This window comes from Equus asinus, chromosome 18 (genome assembly GCF_041296235.1).
Source record: "Equus asinus isolate D_3611 breed Donkey chromosome 18, EquAss-T2T_v2, whole genome shotgun sequence".
Taxonomy (NCBI): domain Eukaryota; kingdom Metazoa; phylum Chordata; class Mammalia; order Perissodactyla; family Equidae; genus Equus; species Equus asinus.
In genome coordinates, this window is record NC_091807.1 from 35,937,514 (window position 1) to 35,964,354 (window position 26,841).

Genomic DNA, 26,841 nt, shown 5'->3' on the forward strand with positions numbered 1-26,841 from the left:
CATATCTAAGGAATGGGTTGGGACCCATTTTTGAAAAAGAAAATCGGCAAGTTTACTTTTAGAAATTCTATCTGAAGAATGGTGGAAAAGGAAAATATGCTGATATTTGCCCTTATACCAAAACACCCCCAAACAGTAAAGGACTCATAGGTACTGTTTAAATCCATTTCTATTCATGTTGCTTGTCAAGTTCTTTAAAAATTATGCAATTTTAAATGTTAGAAACCAATGTGACCCCAATAAAAAAAATTATGCAGTTTTAATGTGGTAATTATAACAAAATGCTGCTTGTGGAATGGCACAGCTTAGAATCCTTCATGTGGCCAGATGGCTTTATAGGCTGCCTTAAAAAAAAAGGGCAAATACGGCTGTGCCTGCACCTTTTGCCTGTTTCTCTGATGCCTTCTAGTTTGGAAGCCAGTCCATAGCGGTTTGTTGTGAGGCCAAAGTGCCTGCCAGTGAAGGAGTGAATCAGACCCCTGACCCCGGAACACAGTCCGTATCCTTGAAAATGCAACATGGCAGTGCAATCAGGCATTCAGCAAACCATCCAGCTTCCACAGACAAATCCATCTCATAGCTCATGAATATGCCAGGCATTTTATTTGAAAAAATAGTGTTAGGGAGAACATGGCAATGAATAGAACTATGAAAGAATTCTCATTTCCCGTGTTTGAAATTGATGCTAAGTTGATGCCCTGGGAGAAATATATATATAGTGTGAGACTGAATTCTACTTCCCAAAGGGCTGCTACTTAATTCACTGTCCTCTAGAGTAGCGATGGCCGATGAAAATTTCCTCCTCCAGGACTAAGCTGTAAGTCCAGCCTCTCCGTTTTCTGTGAAGATGCAGTGGGGAAACAAGAATCGGAGAGGCTGACTCTCTTAAGGAGTTTATATGTGCTGGTTCGGAGAAAGGATATAAACCTGGTCTGGTTTTCCACAAGAAAAGTTTAATTTCCTTTCTTTACACTTAGGAACAAACGATGAGTAGTGGTTTATAGAATAAAAGGCAATACTTCCTGTCGACGAAAATAATCCATAACCAATCTATAAATGAAAATTTGGGTGAGTTTATTCTGAGCTTAAATTTTAGGATTATAACCCGGGAGAGTCTTTCCACAAAGGAACAGAGTACTCCAAAGAAGTCGGGGTATAAGGGTGGTTATATACCCTCAAAGAGGGTGTTTCACATATGATTGAAATGTCCCTCCCACAATAGTCACAAGATTGCCCTGTTGGCACAGCGCTTGATGGGCACAGCAGGTAGTGGGTCTGCTATCTTGGTGGGCGGTAGCAGGAGGCAAGTCTATTGTCTCCAGCTGGGTGGTCACAGGTGAGCGCAGCAATCAGCTTCTAGCCTAAGGAAAGATGCTTAATCATTAAGGAGACGCCAACGTTAGGAGGGGGAGGGAAGTTGCACCTTTATCTCAAGGGCCTTTTGCTCTTGCCATAGGGAATCTCTAAAGCAGATATACAATGCATGCTCAATGGCCTTGGTCAGGCCCTTTTGGAAAGACAAGGTCAGGCCGAATTAGGTTTACACCAAATGGCTTCCTCATATATTCCAATATATCCTATTACTTGCCATTTTTATTTGTCATTCCCTATATCGCATGTTAAATAATGAATATTGTGGTAAACATTATCTATCTCTCTGTAACAGTCTTTTCCCTAATATTTTCTCTTTCTTTTAGAAAACCCAAGGCATGAAGCAACATTTCAACTATCTCCCCACAAACCAAACTCAACCAAATGCTTTGGCCCAAAGCTAGCACCCTTCTCTCAGCACATCCGGGGTTCACCGAGGAATTGTACTATCTGACATGGTTAGATGTACACGGATATATCTACTTAATTATATCAACACGAAATTAAATGTGAAGACGACACATACATACCTTCATGTGCCTGACATTTCTGGTCTTTGCTTATTATTTTTATTTGCTCTGCATGAATAGACCTTCTTACTAATACCCTGAAAAAAGTGATTTCAAAGTAGAGAACTTCTCTTTGTGATATGACAAAAGTATTTCTTTGTATGTGCCTTATGCTCCTTGTCTCAGAATTAGCTTTGCAAACGAAGGGCTTTCCAGAGAATAGTCATACCAATAAAGATTAATAGCAAATATCTTGTCCCAAAGAGCATTATTTCTGTATTTATAGTCCCTTCTTTTTAGATGCCCGGACTCAATCTGTCTGTGGCCACGTCTGAATCCTCAGCGGAACTTCTGGCTGCATTGGACGGATGCTTTTGGTTGCCCTGATTATTTGGTCCACGTTTTCAAATGACGCTGATCATCTTGTTACGTCATGTTTTGTGTCACACACACCACTGTGTGCATGATCTTTGAAGCCTTATCGAAATGTAACTCTGTCACCCACATGTGTAGGGATGATGGTAAAGATGAAGAAATTTGCCACCCAATGCCGTTTGCATATTTCTGAGCTGAAGGGAGTGGCTGCTTCGGTTCCTTCTGCCCTTGATTGATTTGCAGCCTCGCTGCTACATGGAGAGCCCGTTACTGTAATTTTGCCTCCTGATGCAGAGTGTCTGTTCACCAAGAGCCGGTCCAGCCCCCAGGACTTGTTCCCCAGGTAGGTTTGAAGCGTTTCTCTGCTCACCTGTGCCACCTCAGATTATCGACATTCCTCCCCTCTCTGTGTAATTGCTATTGTTTGTATTTTTCTTGCAGCAAACATTGCTTCTGCACTGTCAGAAGAGCTCCTCTCCTTGCTGTTTTCCTATTTAATAACAATCATGGCAGTTCAACTTGGAGCGGCCGTAAACTTTTCCTCTCCTGAGTCTGCCTATTGATCTTGCAGCTAAGCCTGTTGGGTCGTTTGGGAATGTATTCTGCGGTGGCAGAAGTCGTGTGGGTCACATGAACTCTGGGAAACAGCTCTTTTCTCGTTACCCTAGTAACAAAGAGGCATTATGAAGAGAATTAAGATTGTTTTGTTCCAAATCGACTACTTTGAAAACGTTTCTCCCTTTGCTAAAAATAAGGTGAGAGACTACAGTGAAATGGAAACATATAATTAAAAATTAATTTCTGTTTTTTTACCTCATTGCATGAAGTTATGTCCTATCTAAAAAGCATACACAATTTTCCCAGCAGCTCCACGCACAAATAGGCCTTCAGCTTTTGCTGTTCTTCGGCTGACTTTTAGCTCTTCTGTGCTCGAGGAGGAAGGAGATAGATTTATTTAGCTAGGTGCCAATTTTCCTCGTATTTCTCCTGTTTTAAAGTGAAAATAAATATTGGTGCAAATAATGAGCAAAGATAACAATAGACTACTTATTTAAATTAAATTAATTTCTTCTCACAGTGTCATTCTCTAGTCAGAAAATTAGCATTCTAGGAGAGTATTTTTATTTTCACATTTCATTTTCTCTAAACTACTATTAAAATGCAAAAATAACTTAGATCAATAATACCATATACCTGGCCTCAGTTCTCTACCAGATTCGGTGTCACCTGTCACTCTAACCTTCAGTGGCTAGCGGGTCCAGTGGCCCAGTGAGGAAAGTCCCCAAATATAGACTGTGCGATAGCAAAATATAGTTTAAAAAATCCACATGCTTTATCAATATAGGAAGTTTCTAGAAACTAAACAGCATTAGGAATATGTAAAAAAGAATAACTCTAAAGAAAAACTCAAGTGAATAAGCAAAATCATTTTGCAAAAAAGGAGAAAAGACCAGATAAATGGAATAATTATTTGATGATCTGAAGCTAATAGAGGTTCAAAGAGTTTGATTTCTTAGTCTACAGAAAGCCTAAGCGTTTGGAGTAACTGTTTCTTTTTTATTTTTTAATTTGAAAAAAACTACATAAAAATTTGAGTGCATTATTCTAACCACTGAAGAATACATGCTCCCTTCTCCACCCTGCCTTTTTCCTCTCTGGGGGATTTCCTCCCATTCTTCGGGTTGAAATCTTCGTTTGGTACAAGGATCCAAGATGTGTGATAAGGATGGTTTGTGGTTGTCACTCAGTTCTTCGTTTTCTCAATTAAATGCGAGAGGTATAGAAAGAGAATGAAATGTATTGCCTGCCAAGTTCTTGAGGAATAATTAAAAATGTTTTCTTTAAAAAACCAATTAACTTACACAAGTGCAAACATGCTAAGTGTAAAGGAACCTTAGTGAATTGTAATGACACAGAAGGACCATTAGGTGGTGATAAAAGACAAGCTTCTTGATACAATGTCTCTTGCCAGAGTCCCCCTGCACGTGTACAAGTTAGGGGGCTGTGGAAATTGGAAGGTGGGTGTAAGGTATTTGTTAACCAGACAGAGGAAAAACACACAAAACCCCTCCACACCAATCGGCCCATTAATTAGTGTATCATTTATAAAGCTTTTATCCAAGATAATTTATTTTGGGCAAAATGTTGTGCATTCTTAAAAGCCATTAAAACCACTAACTGATTGAGTTTCACACCCTGGCATTACATAGGAAGAGTCTAAACTCAGTCAGCAATGGACTGCCGACTGACAATTTTGATAAAGACACAGGGTCTTGCTTTAGCCTGTAAATGTTTTTAGCTCCTCACAGAAGTCGAAATGGAGCCCTGATTGGCGAAGCGGCCGATTGTCTTCCCTGTTTCAAGCCTTCTTGAGAGTGTTCAGTACTTGTGGAAGGCCGCACAGCCTAGAAATGGCTGAGCCGGGACTGAGATCTATCTGCCTCCACCTCCAAAGCCAGGACCAGCCTTCCCAACAGACCCTTTGCTCTCTGTCCTGGACCACGGCTGCGCCCCCTGGACAGTGCCTGGCTGGGCAGTGGGTAGGACGCACTTTGCCCTCTGAGTGCCTCCTTCCTTGCCCTCCTCTGGTCCACATAATCTGTCTTTAGACTTGATGCCACGGTCAAGACTTTCAGGCCCTGGAGTAAGATGACTCTCGCTTCTTGGCTGTGATCCATTATGTGCTGGTTTCTTAGTTGGACCATCAGAGGGCGATTCCATTCCCTTCCATCTCGAGTTCGTGGGCCGCTCACTGTCGCTGCCAATGGCAGCCCCAGTTACAGAGGGGACTGAACCACTGTCAACCCACAGTCCTCTAGAAATTGGTTAGTGGCTTCAGATCCAAAGTCGTAGTTGCGGAGAGAAAGAACTAAAAATCATCATCTACCTTTTCCAGTCTGGATGTCCTTGGGCGCACCCCACTCACTGATGCTGAAGGATACACCCAGAATCCTCTGGGGCTTAGCTGTCAACTGCTACCCAATGATGCACCAGCAGAGCAACCAGCCCCTCATGGTATTTTTAGCCGTGAGGACGATTCCTTCTGGCTCCCGGTTGGCGATGATTTAATGAGGTGAAATACACCTTAGTCCTAGCGCATGAATTTCAGTTTGCTTGTTTTCTAGCAGGTCAGGTTTCTCTGAGGTCCCTTTATAAAAAATGTCTATTTGTCTACCCCTGGAAAGAAACAAAAGTTATCTAGGGAGGGAAATAAATCTCATATTAAAGACATCAACTCATAGATTAATTTCTCAGATTCTGCGAAAATGAAGCAGAGAAACGCAACCTTGTTTCATTTTTCTCTAAGGAGTAGAGATCCCCCTCTCCAGCCTTAACTAGCTTCAGAGAGAGGTAAACTTTGAGATACGGTTAGGTCAAATCCGCTCAAAATGCACCTTGATGGTGTTTCAGAGTGGTTACAAAAGGATTTCCATGGTAGGTGAAATATTTAGGCAGGAGAATGGGAGGTCTGGGTGGCGTCTGACTGCACCTGTCGATGGTTCTCCACAAGGCTTGAATTCCTTTGAAGTTTTCAGCACAATGATGATGTCCTTGACCCACCAGGAAGATCCTGGGTGGGGCTCAGGCACCAGAGTGTTTTTAGAAGCTCCTCAGATGGTTGAGATGTGCAGCTGGGTTTAAGAAATGCTGGCCAGGAGGAATTCAGACCCTGGGAAACATCCAAGTCCTTCCTCCCTCATCTGTATGGGCCGATCAAATTGGCCACTCCTAATGGACTTTTACAAAGGGACCAATGGTTTTCAAATATGTTTTTTAAGCTATGGAAGGCATTGTTCAAATGGACGTCTGGTATAAAAATCAGATGAAAGGAGAGCTGCTCTGTGTATAGTTAACAGGGACCTTGACCCTCAAGGGAATTCAATTCCGAGTACAGTTTGAAAAGCCTTTGCTTGGTTGTGGGTTTTTCTTTTTAAAACAACTTCACTGAGTTTTAAGTGACACGATAATATGCACCTGTACTGTTTTCCAGCTCCAGCCAATTCTCCAATTTTCTGATACCAACTGGGTGTCTTATAATTCAATTCTGACACTCACTCCTGGGGTTAGTGAAGATCCTATAGGTTGAGGGCTCAGTCCCATAAGACTGCCCCCACTTCAGACACTTTCAGCTGAAAGTGGGATCCTCAGGCTCCCTGAATTTCTGCTCAGTGGACTACAAATCCAGAGGTTCCCACAGATCTCCCCTGCCCTTAGGTTGGACAACTTGCAGAATGACTCACAGAACTCAGGGAAGTACTGTACTTATTATAGGCTATTATGTAAGATACAAACGAACAGCCAGATGAACAGGTACATAGAGCAGAGTCCAGAAGGGTCCCGAACACAGGATCCTCTGTCCTTATAGAGTAGGGATGCACCGCCGTCTCAGTACATCAATGTGTTCCGCCTCAGGAAGCTCTCCCAAACCCCTCTGAGTTTTTTACTGAGGTTCCTTTATGTAGGCATGACGGATGAGATCCTTGGCCACTGGTGATTGAACTCAGTCTCCAGCTCCTCTCCCTCTCCCGGAGATGAGGATGGGGGTGCCGTGGGCTGAGAATGCCAACCTTCTAATCACCTGGTTGGCTTTTCTGGCTGCCAGATTCCATTCTGCAGCTGTGTAGATCCCCTCTACTGCTCAGGAGTCATCTCATAATCCAGAGGGGCTAGTTATGAGTAACAATATGAGTAACAAAGGACACTCCTATTTCCTCTAAGGAAATTCCAAGAGGTTTAGGAGCTCTGTGCCAGGAACTGGAGACTAAGACCAGATATACTTATTATACCATGGCACCCATTTTAAGTGTACAGTTTGATGAGTTCTGACAAATATGTCTATTTATGTAACCAATGTTCCTATCAAGATATAGAACATTTCTATCAGCCTGTAAAGTAGTGGAATTTAGACTGTAGGTTTTTGAGGACAGAATGCACATGTCACTCCTCTTTGCGACCCAGAGCACAACGCCTTGAGCCGAAGTGTTAAATAAATTTCCTGGTCAAAAAAGAGAACTAATACGTATTGAATATTTACGATGTGTCAGATGCTGTTTAACAGATTTTTCGTATGTTGTCTTATTTAATGCTTCCGGTGACCATGAGACTTCTGTGTTAGTTTTACAGAATTTTATTTCTAGCTGGGGAAATAGAGGCTCAGGAAATTTAAGCAGCCTGCTTAGGAGCACAGAGCTAGCAAGCTGTAGAACTAGGATTCAAATCCTCTGTTTGACTCCAACGGCCAGGTTTATTTGGTACTACTATTTTTGGCTGCCTACCCAAACAGCTAAGGCAATTTAATTTGCAGGAGCATCCTTAAATTCTCCAGACAGTTTCTATGGGATCAGCAGAGCCTTTGTGGCCACCAAAGTAGGTCAGATCCTGCCACAAGGAAGTCTAGGAGTCAGCTCGTAACTCCGGGACACTGACCATTTTATCGTTTACTGTTTACTGTTGAAAATAAGAGAATCATCAGCTGGATTTAAAAAACTTACCTGCATTTTCTAGGTGTAGGGTCACGCTTGCCCAGCCCTGGTCTGCATACCCTATAACAACCATGTGTCCCTTTGGCCCCTTCTGGGCAGGACGCCAACCATCTGGGATTTGTAACGATCCAGGGCCTGGCCAACCCCGATGTTAATGTATCTCACTCAAAGGACATCACATCTTGAAGGAACACAGAGCCCTTCCACATAAGTTACTGTCCCTGGGAACGCTGGTCGTACCAAGGACAGTCCTTCTTGGTAAGCACGTAGTCTGTATTTGCCTGCCTATATAAGCAACCTGCAGTAGCGGATGCACAACTCCGTCCAGCCAGCCGCCTCTGGACACTCCCTGTACGTAAGTCCCAATAAAACCATACGCCTTGTACGCCATCTCCAGGTCTTTTTTTAGTTCTCTCTGCAACCTATCCCATACTGCTCATGCAACTAGGCGTGTGGGCAGACCCCATGTTTTAGAATGAAGACTGCTATTGCTTTCATCCTTAAGCTATGTATATTCTTATGTATGGAGACATTGAGCAGGAAATGGAGAGCAGGGCGCTTCCAGATCCAGTGCACAGCTCTCACGCTGGCAGGGCATTGAGCCGCTGGGTCTTCCTTCAGTCACACACAGACCCAAGGAGAAATTATTGTAAATAGTGGGTATGTTTTCTAAAAGATCACGATCATTTTCCTAGAACACTATTTCCTTTGTGGACATCTATTCTTGGTTAAAAGTTCATTTGATTTCTCTTGGGGAAGACAAAGGAAGAGACTAGAAATATACCTAAGAATAGAAAGATTTTTTTTTGATCCATGATGATGGAAGTTTCTTCTCAAAGATGCATTTGAAGATAAGGTTTTATTAAAAATAATAACATAATAGAGGTTTCAGAGTCCTCTTTCCTTTTACCAGTATAAACCTGATGTCAGCTAAGGTTAGCTGTCCTTTAAGATTTACTTAAATTTGGCTCAAACTCCTGTTTCATTCACAGAAGGAAATCTGACCCTCCCTGGGAATTTTCCAAGGGAAAATATTATCTTGGTGAAATGTTATTTAGTGGAGAGAAAATTGCAATGATTGTGTGTTATGTATATATATAACATGTGCCTACGCGTGTCTCTGTCAGGGTTGCTTTGCCTCATAAGACAAGTGGCATAATTTCACTCATTAGATTGAAATAATTTTTTAGTTAACAAAAAAGAATGACCCAACAAGGGCTGGAAGGTAAACAAATCCCTTTCATATGAGTCTTTTTTGAAATAATTACAGCACTTATGTATCAATGTGGTTGAATTTGGACTGGTTTGATCTTGGGTGACATGTTTGGCTCTCTGCAATATATTTGTTGTCTCGATGACTGTTTATGCTCTTTGTATTAAACACAGTGGGTGGCAGAGCTGGGACTCAAATCTGGATATTGTGACACCCCAAGGTGGCACACTCAGGTGATCCTGGACGCTCCCTCCACTGTTGTGGAGAGAACAGTGAATTTTATCTGTGCACTTTTCCTCCCATCTTGCCCTTGCTCAATCCATTACTATCAGCCACACTGAACCTTATCATGTCACTTCACTGCTGGAAACCCTTCATTTCCTGCCTACTGCTTTCAGCATGAAGTCCGGACTGTATAGGTCCAACAAGACTCCAGGTGATGAGGCTGTGCTTTCCAATGCTGCTCTTCTCTCTGCATTTCCTCATCACTCTTGAGCCATAGTTAATTGCTTTTTAAAGTGTCCTAAGTTCTTTCTTGCCTCCGAGGTGTTGTCCTTGCTCTTCTCTCTCCTGGAATGCTTTTGCTCATCCCATGCCCAGAAAAACCTCATCCTTCATATTTTAGCTGAGACATCAGTTCCTCAGTGCAGCCTCCCCCGATCTCCTCTACTCTCTTCTGTGCCCAGTTAGCCTCTTTTGCAGTTCGTACACTCTTTGTTTAGAACTCCCACTGCCCTCTTAAATCATGAACCCAAGGCCATCCTGGGAAAATCAAGAGATGGCCACAGCAAAAGAGACTTCCTGGAGAAGCAAGTAGTCAAGCCCAGTTGCTTACTCTTTAGTTCTCTTGTTTGACCAGCACAGGAAGAGGAGGTGGCCTAGAGACCATGGAGGACCACCAGCTCAGCCTGCTGCTGCCTGTGATCATGTAGCTATTCCAGGATTTTTACTTAGTTTACTTTACCAGGGCTGAGAGATGGTGGGCAATAACAGAACTTGGGGCTGGGCTTTCCAGTTCACCTTCCTTTATCTGGAACGGGCAGCAGTGTACCTATACACACTGCCCCCAAACACAGAGACCGCCCCCTATAATTTAGTTTTTGTTATACAATCATTGTGCACTCATATCCTGCATATCACTTTATGAAACATGTTAGGAGAAGCCGGAATCATAGAAGAAATTGGATGAAATCTGAATCAAACAGTTAAGGAAACTGGGATGGGTTAATTGAGTTAAGAATTTAGTTCAGCAGGCTGGAATATGTAGCCTGATTCGCTCCAAAATGAATTAACAGATTTCCACTTAAATGTGATGTTTCTCAATCAGTGGTGAGCATTGCAGGTCAACCTGTAGCCTCCTCCTTGTTCCCACTATTTCAGCCACACAGCGTACTCTGCTGTTCCTCAGACACACCAGGTACGTCCTTGCCTTTGGTCTTGCCGTTCTCTGCTTGGCTCGCCCTCTCCCCCACCCCCGACGTATGGCTTATTTGGATCACCTCCTTCAGATGTCTGCTCAACGTTATCCTTTCAACAAAGCCTCCCCCGACCACTCGATTTAAAATGGAGCTCTCTCCCTGCAAATTAAACACACAGTTGCCATGGACCCCAGCAATTCCTCTCCCAGGTGTTAGCTCAAGAGAAATGAAAACAGACATACACACAAAAACTCATACATGAATGTTCACAGCAGCATTATTTGCAATAGCCAAAAGGTGGAAACCACCCAAATGTTCAATCAATTGATGAATGGATAAACAAATTGTGGTATATCCATAAAGCCGAATAGTGTTCCTCCGTAACAAGGAATGAAGTCCTGGCACATAACACAACATGGATGAACCTTAAAAACGTTATGCTAATTGAAAGAAGCCAGACACAAAGGGCTTCATATTAAATGATTTCATTCATATGAAATGTCCATTATAGGCAAATCCATTGAGAAAAAATGTAGATTAGTGGTTGCCAGGGACTGGGGAGAAAGGCAATGGGGAGTGATTAGTGATGGGTATTTTTTTTCCAGTGGGGTGGGGGGAGTTGCTGTGGGCAATGAAAAAAATGTCCTGGAAACAGATAGTGGTGATGATTGCATGCGAGAAATTTCTAGAGAATACACTAGAAACCACAAGCTTGGACAGTTGAAAAGGGAGAATTTTATGGTATTTGAATTCTATCTCAATAAACTGTCATAAAAGAAATTGAACTCTCTATCCTCCTGCCACTCCTTGTGTCCCTTTCCTGCTTCATTGTCCTGCTAATACCAGCCTAGTATACTACTTATTTATTTTATACATTGAGGCTGGCACAAGGATGTCATTTCAAAAAAATGATAAAAAGATGGTTGCTCAGATGAGGAAAAGAGAATAAGAACAGAGACACTTTTGTTTTGGATGACTATCAGAAATGACTCAGTGAAACTGGGTTTGGGTTGAAAACCTTAGCACACACTTTGTAAGATGAAGACTCTAGACTCTCAGCGAATAACTGGAGACTCCTTTCTGGGGTCACTTTGCCCACGACTGTGAGGTTCCCTGAAACTAACATTCAGTCCTTTACTTTCTCCTCCCCTCAGGAAAACTTAGTTCCTTGATGTTTTAAAATATATCGTACTCATAGAAAATTGGAGGTTCAGTAAGGCCACCAGATCAGGAGCCAAGTGCCATTGAAATGATGGTTTGTTACTCACAGTTCCCAAAGGAGGGGGCCTGCCATGCCCTGGGCGCCTGCATGGGGAAGCACCAGAGGGTTAGGAGGCAGAGGGAGAGGGGCATTGTGGGAAAGAGCCTTGACTGTGGTTCCTGCGGGAAGGAACAGCCTAGGCAGGGCAAATAGGCTTAGGGTGGGCTTGTTGGAATAATGTCAGTAGACCCTGGGGCATAGGGACTGTTCCTAATTATCTGGGATGACCTGGCCTTGGGGTGATTAGGGCAGGGGCATAGTGGCCCAGAGTATGAGAGGAAGTGGTCAGAGGTGTGGGCTTCAGAATGGTTGGTTTGCATTTGAAAAGCATGCAAGTTGTTTACTATCTGTAGGGATTGGCTGACCCTGAGAGGGGGAGTTCCCCCCGCATCAGACCACAGAAAATAAGATATGGCTAATAGACCTGAAGGGTAAATAACACCAGATCTTAGATCTTGGGGACCAAAATAACCCTGAAATGCCTTGTTTTGGGAACACGAAAGTATTTGAGGGTACTGCTGGAATGGGCATGGAGGCCATCTATGAAGAGGTTTCCAACACGAGGGGTGGCCAAGCATTGAGGAGTTGGGTCTTAAGAGCAATGACAAGAGCCAGAGAGAACAAGCCGAGTCTATAAGAACCTTAAGTCCATGAAGATGCTGAACAGATCTGGGAAGATAGCAAAGTGCCTCGTGTCATATGGTGATTGTGGTGTTCACAGGTTGTTAATGGTACACTCAAGTAAGTGTACTGTAAAATGATCAGACCAAATTATGAGCTCTTCACTAAAACTTTGGCCCACACCAACAGGCATTACTACTCTACATATCTTTTAGACTTTTTCAAGTTGTCCCGTTGGAGGCTGTAAATGTCTATAGTTCTTTATTATTCTGCCCAGTATGTATCTTTATTGAATAAAGTGTTGGATGTGTGTGAAAAATGAGAGTTGATCTTTAACAATCCGTGAGTTGTATTGGCAAATGCTTAGCTCACACACACAAATGCTTGCATGCACACGCACACACAGCTGGAGCCGCCACTCCAAATTCCTAAAATGGCACAGCTACCCCGTTCTTGGAATCAGAGAAATAACTCTGGTTCTTAGCTTAAAACATTCTGGGGAGATGTCTCAACAAAAGGTTAAAATCAGGGCAGTATTTTTTCCCTAAGCCTTGTTTCTTTGGTCATCTTTACTCCCTACCTCCCAGGCCCACTTCTGAAGCCAATAAATGTTGCAAAGGGCAGCAGATGACCTCATATCATATACTTCCTGAGCCTTAAAATCCAGCCAATACCTGATTTTACTGCCTCTTATTGCTTGGTGGCACTTGGAGGGGCCAGTTTTACGAGGATAGTGGTTAAACGGCCCCAAGTAATTCTGAGTAATGACCCAGGCTCTGAGGCCTCCTTCTCGGCTCTGCTCTGGAGAATGGCCTTTGGAACAAAAGGACTGTTCGGTAGAGACAAGAAGAGAAAGCGAGCAAGACCAGACTGAGAGTTTCTAAAGCCCCCTCAAGCTAGAGCATTGTTTTTTCTCCTACCTGATGTTCCTGTTTAAGTGGATGGTGGTTGGGGTGGATTTTTTCCTTTAGTCAAACTATAAGCCAAAAAGTAAACCTGTATGGTCTGAAGTGAGAGCCGAAGGGTAAATTCTGGAACTAATAGAGATCTTTCAGGGGTTATGAATATGTGCATGTTAGAGTCAGGATTTGAACCAAGGTCACTCCATATCTCATGACCACGACGCATCTTCCCTGGCTCTGTCTATACATGACCAGATGCTGGAAATATTGTAAACCCTCCCACCACTCCTCCTTCTGGTTCTCCTTCCCCTTTCTCTCCTTCTCTATTTCCTCCTGCTTAGGGCTCTTCCTCTTCTTTTATCTTCCTCCTCCTCACCTCTTCTTTCTCCTCCTCTCCTTTCCTTCTCTTCTCCCTGTCATTCTTCTTCCTCTTCTTCCCCCATTTCCTCCTTCACTTTTTCTTCTCATTATTTCTCTAACTACCACTTATTGAGTGTCAACTGTGCTCCAAGTGTTGTGTCAAGCAGTCTCCCTATGGAATCTCTTTAGGTCATAAAATTGGTATCATAATCTCCATTTTACCATGAGGAAACTGACACTCAGAAACATGTGACTCACCTAAGTTCTCACGGCTAGCGAGGGGCTGGGATTTGATGCCAGGTTTGCCTGATTTCAAAGCTGTGTGCTCCAACTACTGTGGGCATGATGCCCACTTATCATTGTCTTTTTTAAAAAAAAAAAAAAAAAGATTGACCCTGAGCCAACATCTATTGCCAATCTTCTTTTTTTCTGTCTGTCTGTCTGTATCTGTCCTTCCCTCTTGCTCTTTCTCTCTGTCTCTTCTTCTTCTCCCCAAAGCCCCCCAGTACATAGTTGTATATTCTAGTTGCAGGTCCTTTTAGTTCTGCTATGTGGGACGCCACCTCAACATGGTTTGATGAGTGGTGCCGTGTCTGTGCCCAGGATCTGAACCAGTGAAACCCTGGGCCACTGAAGCTGAGTGTGTGAACTTAACCACTCGGCCATGGGGCCGGCCCCTATCATTGAGTCTTAATTGTGCAGAAAAAAGCACATAATTTTCCCTCTTGGCATGGGTTCAGTTGTCCTCAGGTCTTGCTATAGGTTTTATAAAATTCCAAGGTAAATAATACCTGTCCCTGGCATTGTTTTGTATTTATGCGGATTGGGTTGACCTTACCTTCATAATGACAGTTGAGATGCTGGTGCCCACATGGAGCTGGTCATGTCTTTCCGCACATGCTAATCACTCACTGTGATTGGTGCCCGGGGCCGGCTTCTGGCAGACTCTCTGAGAGACTTCTCCTGGAGCTGCTAAAGTGATGCTGACCATCCCCCGACGGCTTTTGCTTTCCTCTTGGGTCCAATATAGTACAGCTGAGCTTCACCTTGAGTACTTCTAATCTCTGGAAAAGAATTTATCCCCACAAAACATAAATTACGGTTTTTAGTTGGTCACTGTTATTTTTACTTTATTATATCAGTAATACATATCTGAAAAGGAGTGTTTTTTTTTCCTTACTGAGGTAACTCATCATGGAACTCCTTGGAAGGAAGTCCCACCAAGACATGAACTAGACACAATGTAAAGACATTCATGAAAAAAACATAGATTCCATTGGCCAAACCAAGCTGTGTGCATGACGTCACTAAGACCACACTGTGTTTGCAGCGCTCTTGAATCCTGGAACTGAGGTGGATTATTCTCGATGTTGGAGGGTGACGATAGTTTTGAATCCAAGAATACAACCAATAGAAATTGTGTGAATAGGACCAAGAAACCAGTTTGTTTTCAAGCCGTGTCTGTAACCTGAAAAGCACCCTATTTTCCCTGATGAACTGTGTCACTCAGTTTAAAAATCCAAACAGTTTGGTAATTACCGATGGCTTTCCAAAATCCTATTTGCGTATTTCTTTCCTCTTCCAAAACAGTTTTTTATATGTGACATCAAAAACTCATAATACAGGCTAACTTGCCAGCATGTGGCTCAACTTTAAGTTTTATTTTTTTCTGAGGCTTTTGTGGCGAGATGTAGAAATGGACGTGGGAGGGCCTGGTAACCATGGCAACAGCATTGCCACAGCAAAGTGGCTCTCAGAGCCCAGGGTGCTGAGGTCTGGAGGCTAATTCCTATAACAAAGCGTTTTCTGTGTTCAAGTGGGCCCAGGAAAGCCGCCGTTGTGACAGCGGTCACACAAACCTTCACCCTGAGGACCTGTGGGGAAAAAATGTGAGTCTTAATCTTCACACCATTTATTATTTTGTGAAAAGATGAGTGAATGATGTGAGCACACCTGATGAATGTCCCCACATTTTTCGGGCTCCTCGCCTAAACCGTATCTTTGCTTCATTCGACTTGTTCCCACATAAGCACATTTAATGCTCATGGTCCACACCGTCCAGACATGTTCTTTAAATATTTCTTGGGGCTGGCCCCGTGGCCGAGTGGTTAAGTTCGCGCGCTCTGCTGCTGCGGCCCAGGGTTTCTCTGGTTTGGATCCTGGGCACGGACAGGGCACCGCTCATCAGGCCACGCTGAGGCAGCGTCCCACGTACTACAACTAGAAGGACCCACAACTAAAATATACAACTATATACTGGGGGGATTTGGGGAGAAAAAGCAGAAATGAAAAAAAAAAGAAGATTGGCAACAGTTGTTAGCTCAGGTGCCAATATTAAAAAAAAAAAAAGATTGGCAACAGTCGTTAGCTCAGGTGCCAATATTTGAAAAAAAATATTTCTTGTTCTATGTACAAAGTGCATGGTAATGAAAGCTGTCTTGAATATCTAAAAGGGATTATACACTCCAGGGTTTCTACAGAGTTTGTTTTAAATAACTCCCACTATTAGCATATTCTACCTCCTGTAGGTGCTGTCTTGGTTGGTTTTTCCATCAGTTCTCCACTCAGAAACGAAGCAGGATTCAAAACAGGACCCTTTCCATGATGTGTGACTCCCAAGGTTGTCTACTTTCGTTACATCATTTAAGGAATTTATTGTCAACTATCAGATAATCAGTGTGTTATAAATTCAAGAGAAAATAGATCTCAAGTTAATAAAATGTTTGGGATGGGATGTATTGAGACAGAAAGGAGATTTAATTTTGAATTCTAGAGAAAGAGGAGTGCTTAGTTTGGAAATTTTAGTGATGGTAAAAGTGTGCCTGAATTCCAGTTCCTTCCGATCTATGACAATAGCTACGTTAGAAGTTACAATGGTAAAATCCTAGGCTTTGTGGTTCAATCTTGGTTTCCTTATTTTCTAGGTGTGAGATTTTGGGTGAATTACTTAACCTTTTTTGGGTGACTCCTGAGTTCTAAAATGGAGATAAAAATAACACCAAACCTCAGAATGTTGTGAGCATTAAATGAAGTAATCTATGTGATGTGCTTAGCATTGTGAGAGTAAGGGACCTGCTTTATAACGTTGGGACATGCTTAATGGCTCAGTCACAGCTAAGCTAATCAGATCATGCGCATATTTCTTTGGAAACTGCTACTGCAGCATAGAATGTGGTGATGGAAGGGTACAGTAGAAGTTAGCCCAATTCTTGGCTTATGTTTGAAGTTATTCAAGATGTTGGATCAAGTTCTGGAGTTTACAGATCACCATAGGGTTCATAACAGGGTTGGTAGACCATTCTGCTCTGTACACAGCATCTCGTCCTGGTGAGGAGAAGGATGTTCTTTTTTCCAACAAAGAAGAATTAGAAAAAAATGTCTGGAGGTTCCTTTGGCAACTGCCTGCCTGGGGTCTAGACCATGGAAGAGGGAGCACTAAGGAGAATTCAAGGGCAGGGGGTTTAGACCAGGGTCCAGGCCCATCTCCTACCTCAGGAGCCTTGAACCGTGGCCACAAATCTTTGACAGCAGAGTGTGCTGTGCATCTTCAACTCAAAAATGAAAACAGTTGAAGGTCTGACTGTGTCTTCCAGTGGATGGCTTGGGTTTTGGTTCCTAAAGTCACAAGGGTGGGTTCTGCCAGGGGCTGTGTGTGAGGTCAGGAGTCTAGGGGAGAAAGGGCAGGGTCTGCCTCCTGGCTCTTTGCTTTGTGACAGCATGACCTTGAGCAGCCTCAGTGTCAACAGGAGAGCCGTGAAGAATCCTAGTGCCTAACCCACAGGGGTGATGAGCAGATTATACGAAAATCTACCTGAAGTGCCTGGCACGGCTCACGGTGCCTCCAAAGCCCTCAGCTCAAACTGGGCATAAATGGGACCTAATGGGGTTTGGGAGCCTCTAACTGTCTTAAGGCCTGTGCTCCCTGCCAATTCTCCACTGTAGCTCCCAATTATGCAAGTTCCCTGTGGGGCTGGCATTGGGTGTGGGGGGAATTGTGGGACTCTAGGCTGTAGGCACAAGGGCACTGCCTCCCCCACCCACTCTGGCCACAAAAATTGGTGAAGTCTCCTTGGGCCTCCAACTCGGACAAGTAACCACCTGCCCTGGGGGCTGTTAGGCTCTTAATGCCTTCAGGGGTCCCTATGGCAGGACCCCCGACACCTCTACAAGGCTGGCTGGGGCTTGACAGGTGTTTACAGTTCTCTGTCTCTGTCTCTGTCTGTCTCTCTCTGTCTGTCTTTCCCTTTCACTCTTTCTCTCCATCTCTTTCTCTCCGTTATGCCACAACAAAGCTACAGGAGCAAATCCTTCCGGACTCCAAAAACACTGAATTAACTGTTCACACCCATGTAGGGGAGGAAGACATTCCCTCTACCCTCTCTGGGTTTGTCTGGCTGGAGAACGAATTAAATTCACATGAGACAGAATAGCAGGAGAAAATTAAACGCAGCTTTATGACATGTATACATGGGAGAGGTTCAGGCAAGCTGAGCAACTCGCCAAAATGGCTGAAGCCCCCACCTTAAATATCATCATCAGCTAACAACAAAGGAGGATGTCGGGGGTGGAGGGGGTGTTGATCTTGGGAGATTACCATACCAGTACAGTAAACAAATGCAGGTTTAAGTGCTTGCCTTTGGCATTGATTAAGAGTTTCTAGAGATAAAATCATCCCCCTCTTCTTCCTTGTACAGAGAGGGAGACATCTTTACAGATGGAGATTTCCTTTACAATGTAAATGTCTCCTAACAAAGGGCAAGCAAGTTCCACTCCTCAGAGCCTCCTTCCCACCCCAGTTTATTAAAAGTAACCAGCCCCAAATAATCCTCATGCCAAAGAGACATATCTTGGGGTGGCCAATGCCCATCCCCCACACCTGTAATAACAAACTAAAGAAGGTTGAGAACTTTCTCGAAGGGGTAACAGCCCCAGCATGTGGGTATGAACTATGTTGGGATATCAACAAACAGGGACTTAGAGGAACAAAACCTTTAATGTTGCATCTTACCTACGGGTGCCCCTGACCTACGAGGTGGCCCTCCCCACCTCAATCCCCTTCAACATCAGCATCATCTTTAAAAAAAATTATAACTATAGAGGACAGCCTGCTGGTGTAGTGGTTAAGTTCTCATGCTCCGATTCAGCAGCCTGGGGTTCAGTTTGGATCCCAGGCACTGACCTACACACCGCTTATCATGCCATGCTCTGGCGGCATCACACATAGAAGAACTAGAACTTACAACTAGGGTATACAACTATGTACTGGGGCTTTGGGGAGAAAAAAAAAGACAGAGAGGAAGATAGGCAACAGATGTTAGCTCAGGGCCAATCTTCCTCACCAAAAAAAATCATACCTTAAAAAAAAATTAAAACTATAATACATGCTCATGATAAAAAAAAATTGAAACAGCACAGAAAATAAAAATTCCCTGTCTCTTTCTGATCTTCTTCCCAGTCTTTAGAAGTAACCGTTTAATAATGATTATTAGCAATTTGGTAATGATTAATAAAACCTATTAACACAGTTTTTGTACATTCTTCTAGCATTCAAATGTGTATTTCCTATAAGTGAAAAAGCAAATTGTAGAATGGTAAGAAGAGTCTAGTATAGTAAATATAGTAGAGTATGAGATTATGCACTCTGTTCTGACTTTTTTCCTTTCTACTTAAAATACCCAGGCAATCTTTCCATATCAGCACATACGGATTTTTCTTATTCTTTTGAAAAACCATATAGTATTAATTACTATGCTGACTTAAGTAGGCTTATACTGTAGACTTTGGGGGTAGTTTTTACTGATTTGGTATTACAAATAAAGTTACCTGTACATTTATGTATAGTCATTACTGCAGATTTATGCAGATATCCATAAACTAAATTCTTAAGCCGTATTTAAAGAATTTAAGCTGGATTAGTTTGTATGTTTCTAATATGTGTTGTGAAATTCCTCCCCAGAATGCCTGTTTTCCATACTTAAACTTTAAATTTTTGCCAACGTTGAAAGTAACTCATTTTTGTCTTAGTTTCTTTAATTATGAGCCAGGCTAAGCCTCTTTTCCTGTGCTTTCACATGAACTACCTGTTCAGATCCTGTATGTGTTTTTCCCCATTGGGTGCCTTCTTACCGACACGTAAGAGCTCTGTATAGGGGAGAAATAGGTCCTTGTTGCATATGCCATGCTTATTGAGAAGAAGTTAATCATTTGTCACTTGTCTTCTGACTTTGGTTACAATGCTGTGGTTTTTTCCTCATGCAGGAGCTGGGAAGGGTCGTGGAGTTAACTTATCAGCCTCTTTGATGGCCTGTGGGATCAGCAGTCTTTAAACAGTAAGGGAGCAGTGCCCTTTCCCCAGGTTGATTTTAGCGATGGGTGTAGAAGGTCTTGTGTTTGGAGAAGCAGTTGTCTCATTGCAGAACAATGGCTGCTTGCCTCACTTTATGTCCCTGGAGAAATTTCAGGAAGTCTGACTGAAATGTCTCCACCCTACAGCTCCGGGAATGCTTCTGGTTCTGTGGTTATCAGCGCACTGCAGGAGCACGCCTCTGTAGGTGTCTCCTACAGAAACGACACCTACGCCTTGCTCTGCCTGAATTATTGAATGTTCTGTGATGTGGACCTTGGTCTCAATTAATAGGACAAGCTCTGCTTGATCCAGCCCCTGAGTTTCCCACCCAGACAACTGCTCTGGTGAAAATCCCAAAGGATTGGTGTAGAGGGAGCAGCCTCCAAAATGCTTTCCTTTTACCCCGTAAGCTCTGGGGTAAACCCAAGGGATGTCAATTAAGACAAGTCAGGAGACACGGGGCCCATTGGTGATTCAGCCAGACTCCCTCTTGCCAGACATGGAACGGCATGTTAATAAACCACAGTCTCTGAGGTTTTCCTTATTTTGTATTATTTTGTATAGTTCTTCCAGATTGCTTGCTTCAGGTTATGAAGTGTTTCTGTGATGGTTCAAATCAGGTTCATGCCTCCATGTTTAATTCAACTGTATGAGTTTCCTGTCACAAATTTGGTGACACAAAACAGCAAAAATTTATTGTCTCACAGTACCAAGAGGCAGAAGTCCAAAATCAAGATGTTGGCGGGGCCCCATTCCCTCTGAGAGCTCTAAGAAGGATCCTCCCTCGTCTCTTCCAGCTTCCGGGGCTCCAGGCACTTGTGGGCTTGTGGCAGCATCACTCTAATCCCTCTCTCCATTTTCACACCATCTTCCCTTCTACGCCTGTGGGTGTCCTCTCCTCCTCTTATAATGACACCAGCCATTGGATTTACGGCCCACTCTACATCTAGGATGATCTCATCTTGAGCTCTTTAACTTAATTATATCCACAAAGACTCTATTTCCAAATAAGCTAAGATTCTGTGCTTCTGGGTGGACATGAATTTCGGGGAGACACTATTTAGTCCACTACATCCATTAAGACAAAAAAAATCTCAAAACTTTAGGTAACTGTAGACTCATTTTCAATACTCTGATAATCTGAGAGCTGCAAGTAGCTGGTGCAGAGTTGTCAGTGTCAAGACTGAAATCTGAAATAGTCCTACAGGGAGCCTTTTTGAGAAAAACTTACCACCGACAAATTTTTCCCCAAAATGATAATGCAAAATCAATGAGGATCTTGATCAAAGCTTCTTGGTAACTTCCCACAGATAAGCACAGCCTTTAAAGACTGAGTGATCTTGGCAAGAGCCTTCCAGTCATCATCTGTAAAAGGAGGATGGCAACGTGCTGTATTTATTGGGCTTGTGAGAATTAAATAAGAAAATACATCTGGAGTGTTTGGTGCAGACTTGGCAGATAGTAAATGTTCCAGAAAGGACAGCTTTAAAACTCTTAAGAACTGACAAAAGACTCCAGCACAGCATATACAGTGAAAATGTTTGGGGATACAGGTGTTTCTTAAAAACAAGTGACAAAATGAGCCCGTATAAGGGCCCAGCCTTACTTTATAGACAGCTGGATTTTATCATAATGAGAAGGCACCAGAATCAGTCAGGGTCCCAACAGGAAGTAAATATCACACGCAAATTAGGGAAACCCAAGAACAACTTAACAAAAGTACTGGGTAGAAAGGTATATAAGCAGGGTATAGGAAAACCATCAGGGTGAGTGCAGCAATAAGAGCAGGAGGGGGGTGTCACAGCTGTCACCACCCTACAATCAAAGGAATGAGAAAGAGGGAGTGGTTCAAAGACCTGGAAGGAGACAGTCAGTCAGATCTCTAGAGAATGATTTACTCTGACTTAATGGGACCAGTGACCCAAGTTACCTTGCAGGAGGCAGTCAAGGGAATAAATGCCAAGAGTTTACTCTTTTTCCTCCTTCTAATCTCCTGCTGGGCTCCCCTTTGCTGAATCAGTTTTGAAGCCAGAGAGCAAGGGAGCTTGTTGATTGCCAGGGCCATGTGTGGTCAACCCAGCCCCTATGTAAACACACTCCCTTGGGCAGGAAATGGGGTGGAGAAAGTTGGGGTGTGGGTCTTGGGGAGGCACACTGAAAGATATCTCACTCACTCTTTATCATTTGGGTCAGATTGTGCCACTGTCTCTCCTATGGAATAATATTCGAGAATGTTCTCTTGAATGATGGGCAACTGGTGGCACAGCATCATCTGGGATGACTGTCTATGGGCATAGCTTCTAGTTACAACCACCAAACCTCCAGTGATGGGCTTATGGTATCTGCCCACTTTGGCAAGGGATAAAGGAATGCAGTGGAAAATACTGCAGTCTATGGCACTTTCAGTCATGGCTGCAGATACTTCCATATCCCGAGACTGCTCATCCTGAGTCCTCCCAATAAGATACCATTTCTGGGCTTACTGTCATGTGAATAATCAAAACTGCCCTGTTGCCAGGGGATGTGGTCTGGTGTAACTCTTCCTGGAGGCCAGCAATCTAGGGACCAAAAGGTTAATTCCTGGCTCCTCGAGAAGCCTTCAGGATGGCATCTAGTCTCACTAGTTGGCACTGGGCAATACTGGTCCATTTCCCCTTCGTGCGTCCCACCCTCTTCTGCGCTCCTATTTACTTAGAGCACGAGTAGATCTGGGACAGGATTCAATATCCCTTGATTGTTTGCTGCCTAAATTCCCACCAGCCTGTTTATCCCTAGGGTTTCCACAAGACAGTTTCCAGAAGATGTGGTGACTTAGTGGAAACTCTCTCCAAAGCCTAACACACTCCAGGCAGGGTAGCTGATGAGTGATTCAAGTTCAACTTCCTGAGTCCGGGAGGTTGGGGGTGTCACCACCGAGCACACCTCAACCCAAATGCCCCAGGCCACTTGTAGGGCTGGCCTGAGTGCTTCCTGAGTCTTTCCTCTTGAAGGTAGACTGCACCATCAGGGTGTCCAGCTTAGACCGGAAGGGGGCCAGAAGGCTGCTTGGACCTGGGGGCTGGTAAGAGATGGAGCTGCAGGTGGAGAGAAGGGGTGCAGGCTATGAGCGTGGCACCCCACTTGCTCCCTTGATCTAGTCTACAACGTTAGGAGCAGGCTGCCTGGATGGCATCTTGCTCCCTCCAGCCTTCTCCACACCCTTCTGCCAACACAGTACACTTTATTGTTCTGAAACCTTACTGACCTGCAATTCAGAAGTCAAGTTCAAGCTCTCAATCTGGCTCAAACTGTGTCCCTGATTTATCTCCCACTATGGACCAACACAGGCTTTCTACTTGAGCCCAGATTTTCAAGTAACACTCCCCTATCAAGAGCACACCTGCATGTACAAACTCCCGACCTCCAGCCACGCCCACACACTTATTCACAGTGCTCAGCCCTGTGCCATACTTATCGGTCACATGGAAAGTCTTCTCTTTCCTTCTCTATATCTAAACTGGACCTCCCTCCAGTCTCTCTCCAGTCCAGCCTAGGATGCTCATTCACTGATTCAGCAGCTGTTTATGGAGCGTCCAGTGTGTCCACGGGCTCTGGGCACAATTTTAGGAACTCCAGGAGCTCATGGCCTCTTGGGAAGATGGAAGAGACAGCAGGCTGCTTTGGGAAGGTGGGACAGGACTCCAATGGAGTGAAAAAAGGGTCTATGGGGGCACCCAGGAGGGTGTCGCCCTGGCCCAGTGGAGAGTGTGGGGTTGTGTGTGTGAGGTGTCAAGAAAGGCTCTCTCCCAGGAGGTGACAGCTGAGCCAGCCCTAAAGTTTGAGTGGTTGGCTAGGCAGGAAGGTGAAGGCGGCAAGAGAGGGGAGGATGAACAAATCAGACATGCGCAGAGGAGCCGGAGAGAGGGCCACCATCGGTGGTGTGAGGGGCTATGAGCTCTTCAGGATGGCTGATGCAAAGAAGGCGAGGAACGTGGGGGAAGAGGGGTGGATGGAGGAGCAAGTCCAGAGGGGTCCCTTGGGGCCGGGGCGTGAGGAGAGCAGCAGTGTATAAAGCCAGATCAGCAGGTGCTGAATGAAAGAATGAGCAGGTCCTCTTGGAGGAACAGCACAGGGTGGTTAAACATCTCTTTGTCTGAATGCTACCCTCTCCGGAAGGCAAGACACGGCATCCCTCCTTCCGTAGGGAACGTCCTCGTCGTGGGAGATGAGAAGGTCCAGGTGCTATGGACAGGTCCAGGCAGTTAGGAGTAATTGCTGAGATGGGACCAGGACCTGCAACCCAAATGCTCCTGACTTGGCTGGACCCCTAGGGGGAGCAGGTGGATCCGGCCTGGGGCAGAGTGAGTGCTGCACAGGGGTAACTGGTCAGTAGACTGCAGGATTACTGACACAATCCCGCAATTAACCCAGACCTTTCCCTCGCAATATAGGCTTGCTGCAAATCCGTGATGCGCCAGAGCCTACAACGTGAGAAACCAGGAGAAAACAAAACAACGCACTGATTCTGCCTTCGGAGGGAATAGCATCCAAGAGTGGGGGGAATTAAGAGATGTTCAATAGTTTCACCCCCAAAGTGTAATAAAGTCACAGTTCAGGAGCCCCAGTCCCGTTACTTGACACTACAGGTACGGAGAGCTGGTCTCAACCTCCCGCTCCCTCTCCTGCTTCCTCCCTCCGCACCTCTTCTCCTCTCCTCTCCCCTCCCCCTCCCTCTTCCGCATCCTCTCCCCTTTCCCCTCTCCCCTCCCTCTCTCTCCTCCCCTCCCCTTCCCCCCTCTCCTCTCCTCTTCCCTTTCCTCTCCTTCCCTCTTCTCTCCCTCCTTCCCCCTCCCCATCTCTCTTTCTGTCCCACTCGGACATCACATTCAGAAGCTCAAGTTATTCCCAATCCTCAGTTCTTGGCACATTTTCAGAGCTGGTTCATGCAAGGACCTCCTTGTTTTATTCCTTAATTCCTTTTACAACTCCCTTTTATAATAGCAACAATAATCGCTGAACCCGTATCAGCACTATTCACTCATTTAACCCTCGGCCACGTCGTGAGATCCGTTACCATGAGACCTTCAGCCTAAGTTGCTGAGCCAGATTCAGCCCAGGTGGTCCGGCCTGCGTGGGAGCCTCAAGCCCAGCTCTGCGCCGCCTCCCCTCTCCCTCCCTCCTCCTCCCAACTGTGGGTTTAAGAGAGGTCATTTTGTTATTCATTCTTACAAAATGGGCATCATTGTTTTATGGTCGCTTAAAAAAAGGCACAAAATTATTGTCATAAATCTCTATTTCTTATTTTTTTCAATAAACAACATGTGTAAGATTCTGCGCGCTTCTGCGCACATCTGGTCCATGGCTTCTCACCGCAGCGTCTGCCTCCCATTCTCCTGAGCAAGGTTCTCCCTAGCTGCTCTCCCAGTGATGGGGGCGGGTTGCTTCCAGCTTCCTGCTGCCAAAAATAAGGCTGAAATAAATATCATTTCTTTTTTGAAAGGATATATTAGAGTAACTTTACTGTAAAATATCCAACTTTGCTTTTCTAAAACTTTAAAAAAATTTTTCATTTTGGTCAGGTACACATAACATAAAATTTACCATCTTACCATTTTTTAAAAAATTAAGGTTATAATAGTTTATAACGTTGTGAAATTTCAGTTGTGCATTATTAGTCGGTCATCTTATAGGTCTGCCCCTTCACCCTTGGTGCCCACCCCCACCCACCTTCCCCCCGGTAACCACTACATACTTCTCTTTGTCCACATGTTTGTTCATCTTGCACACACGAGTAGAGTCATACAGAGTTTGTCTTTCTCTGTCTTGCTTATTTTGCTTAACATAATAACCTCAAGGTTCATCCATGTTGTTGTGAATGGGATGATTTTGTCTTTTTTTTTGGCTGAGTAGTATCCCACTGTATATATATATCACATCTTCTTTATCCAATCATCAGTTGATGGGCACTTGGGTTGCTTCCACATTTTGGCTATTGTGAATAATGCTGCAGTGAACACGGGAGTGCATAAGTCTCTTTGAACTGTTGATTTCAAGCTCTTTGGATAGATACCCAGTAGTGGGATAGCTGGATCATATGGTATTTCTATTTTTAGGTTTTTGAGAAATCTCCATACTGTTTTCCACAGTGGCTGCACCAGTTTGCATTCCCACCAGCAGTGTATGAGGGTTCCCTTTTCTCCACATCCTCTCCAACATTTGTTACTTTTTGTCTTGGTTATTATAGCCATTCTAATGGGTGTAAGGTGATATCTTAGCATAGTTTTTTTTTTTTTTAAAGATTTTTTTTTTTATTTTTTCCTTTTTCTCCCCAAAGCCCCCCCCCCCCCCCCCCGGTACATAGTTGTATATTCTTCGTTGTGGGTCCTTCTAGTTGTGGCATGTGGGATGCCGCCTCAGCGTGGTCTGATGAGCAGTGCCATGTCCGCGCCCAGGATTCGAACCAACGAAACACTGGGCCGCCTGCAGCGGAGCGCGCGAACTTAACCACTCGGCCACGGGGCCAGCCCCCTTAGCGTAGTTTTGATTTACATTTTCCTGATGATCAGTGATGTTGAGCATCTTTTCATGTGCCTGTTGGCCATCTGTATATTTTCTTTGGAGAAATGTTTGTTCATATCCCCTGCCCATTTTTTGATCAGGTTGTTTGATTTTTTGTTGTTGAGTTGTGCGAGTTCTTTATATGTTATGGAGATTAACCCTTTGTCAGATATATGATTTGCAAATACTTTTTCCCAGTTGGTGGGTTGTCTTTTTGTTTCCACCCTGTTTTCCCTTGCCTTGTAGAAGCTCTTTAGTTTGATAAAGTCCCACTTGTTTATTCTTTCTTTTGTTTCCCTTGTCCAAGAAGACCTGGTGTCTGAAACGATCCTTTTAAGACTGACGTCAAAGAGTGTACTGCCTATATTTTCTTCTGGAAGTTTTATGGTTTCAGGTCTTACCTTCAAGTCTTTGATCCATTTGAGTTTAGTTTTGTTAATGGCAT

At 44.1% G+C, this 26,841-nt stretch overlaps 1 protein-coding gene across 3 annotated transcripts in view; it reads left to right on the forward strand.

The window, feature by feature from the left end:
• The window catches only part of SH3BGR (SH3 domain binding glutamate rich protein), a 92,575-nt gene that overhangs the window by 47,235 nt on the left and 18,499 nt on the right, over window positions 1–26,841 (forward strand). For 2 of the 3 annotated variants that reach the window (XM_014839289.3, XM_070488903.1), the window contains one exon: window positions 1,698–2,129. The exons of the other annotated variant lie outside the window; for it this stretch is intronic. Coding sequence is in view for 1 of the 2 variants with exons in the window: in XM_070488903.1 (XP_070345004.1) it covers window positions 1,698–1,775 (78 nt within the window). In the remaining variant the exon portion in view is untranslated. Of the gene's footprint in view, window positions 1–1,697; window positions 2,130–26,841 lie in introns of those variants that run through there. 3 annotated transcript variants of the gene reach the window in all.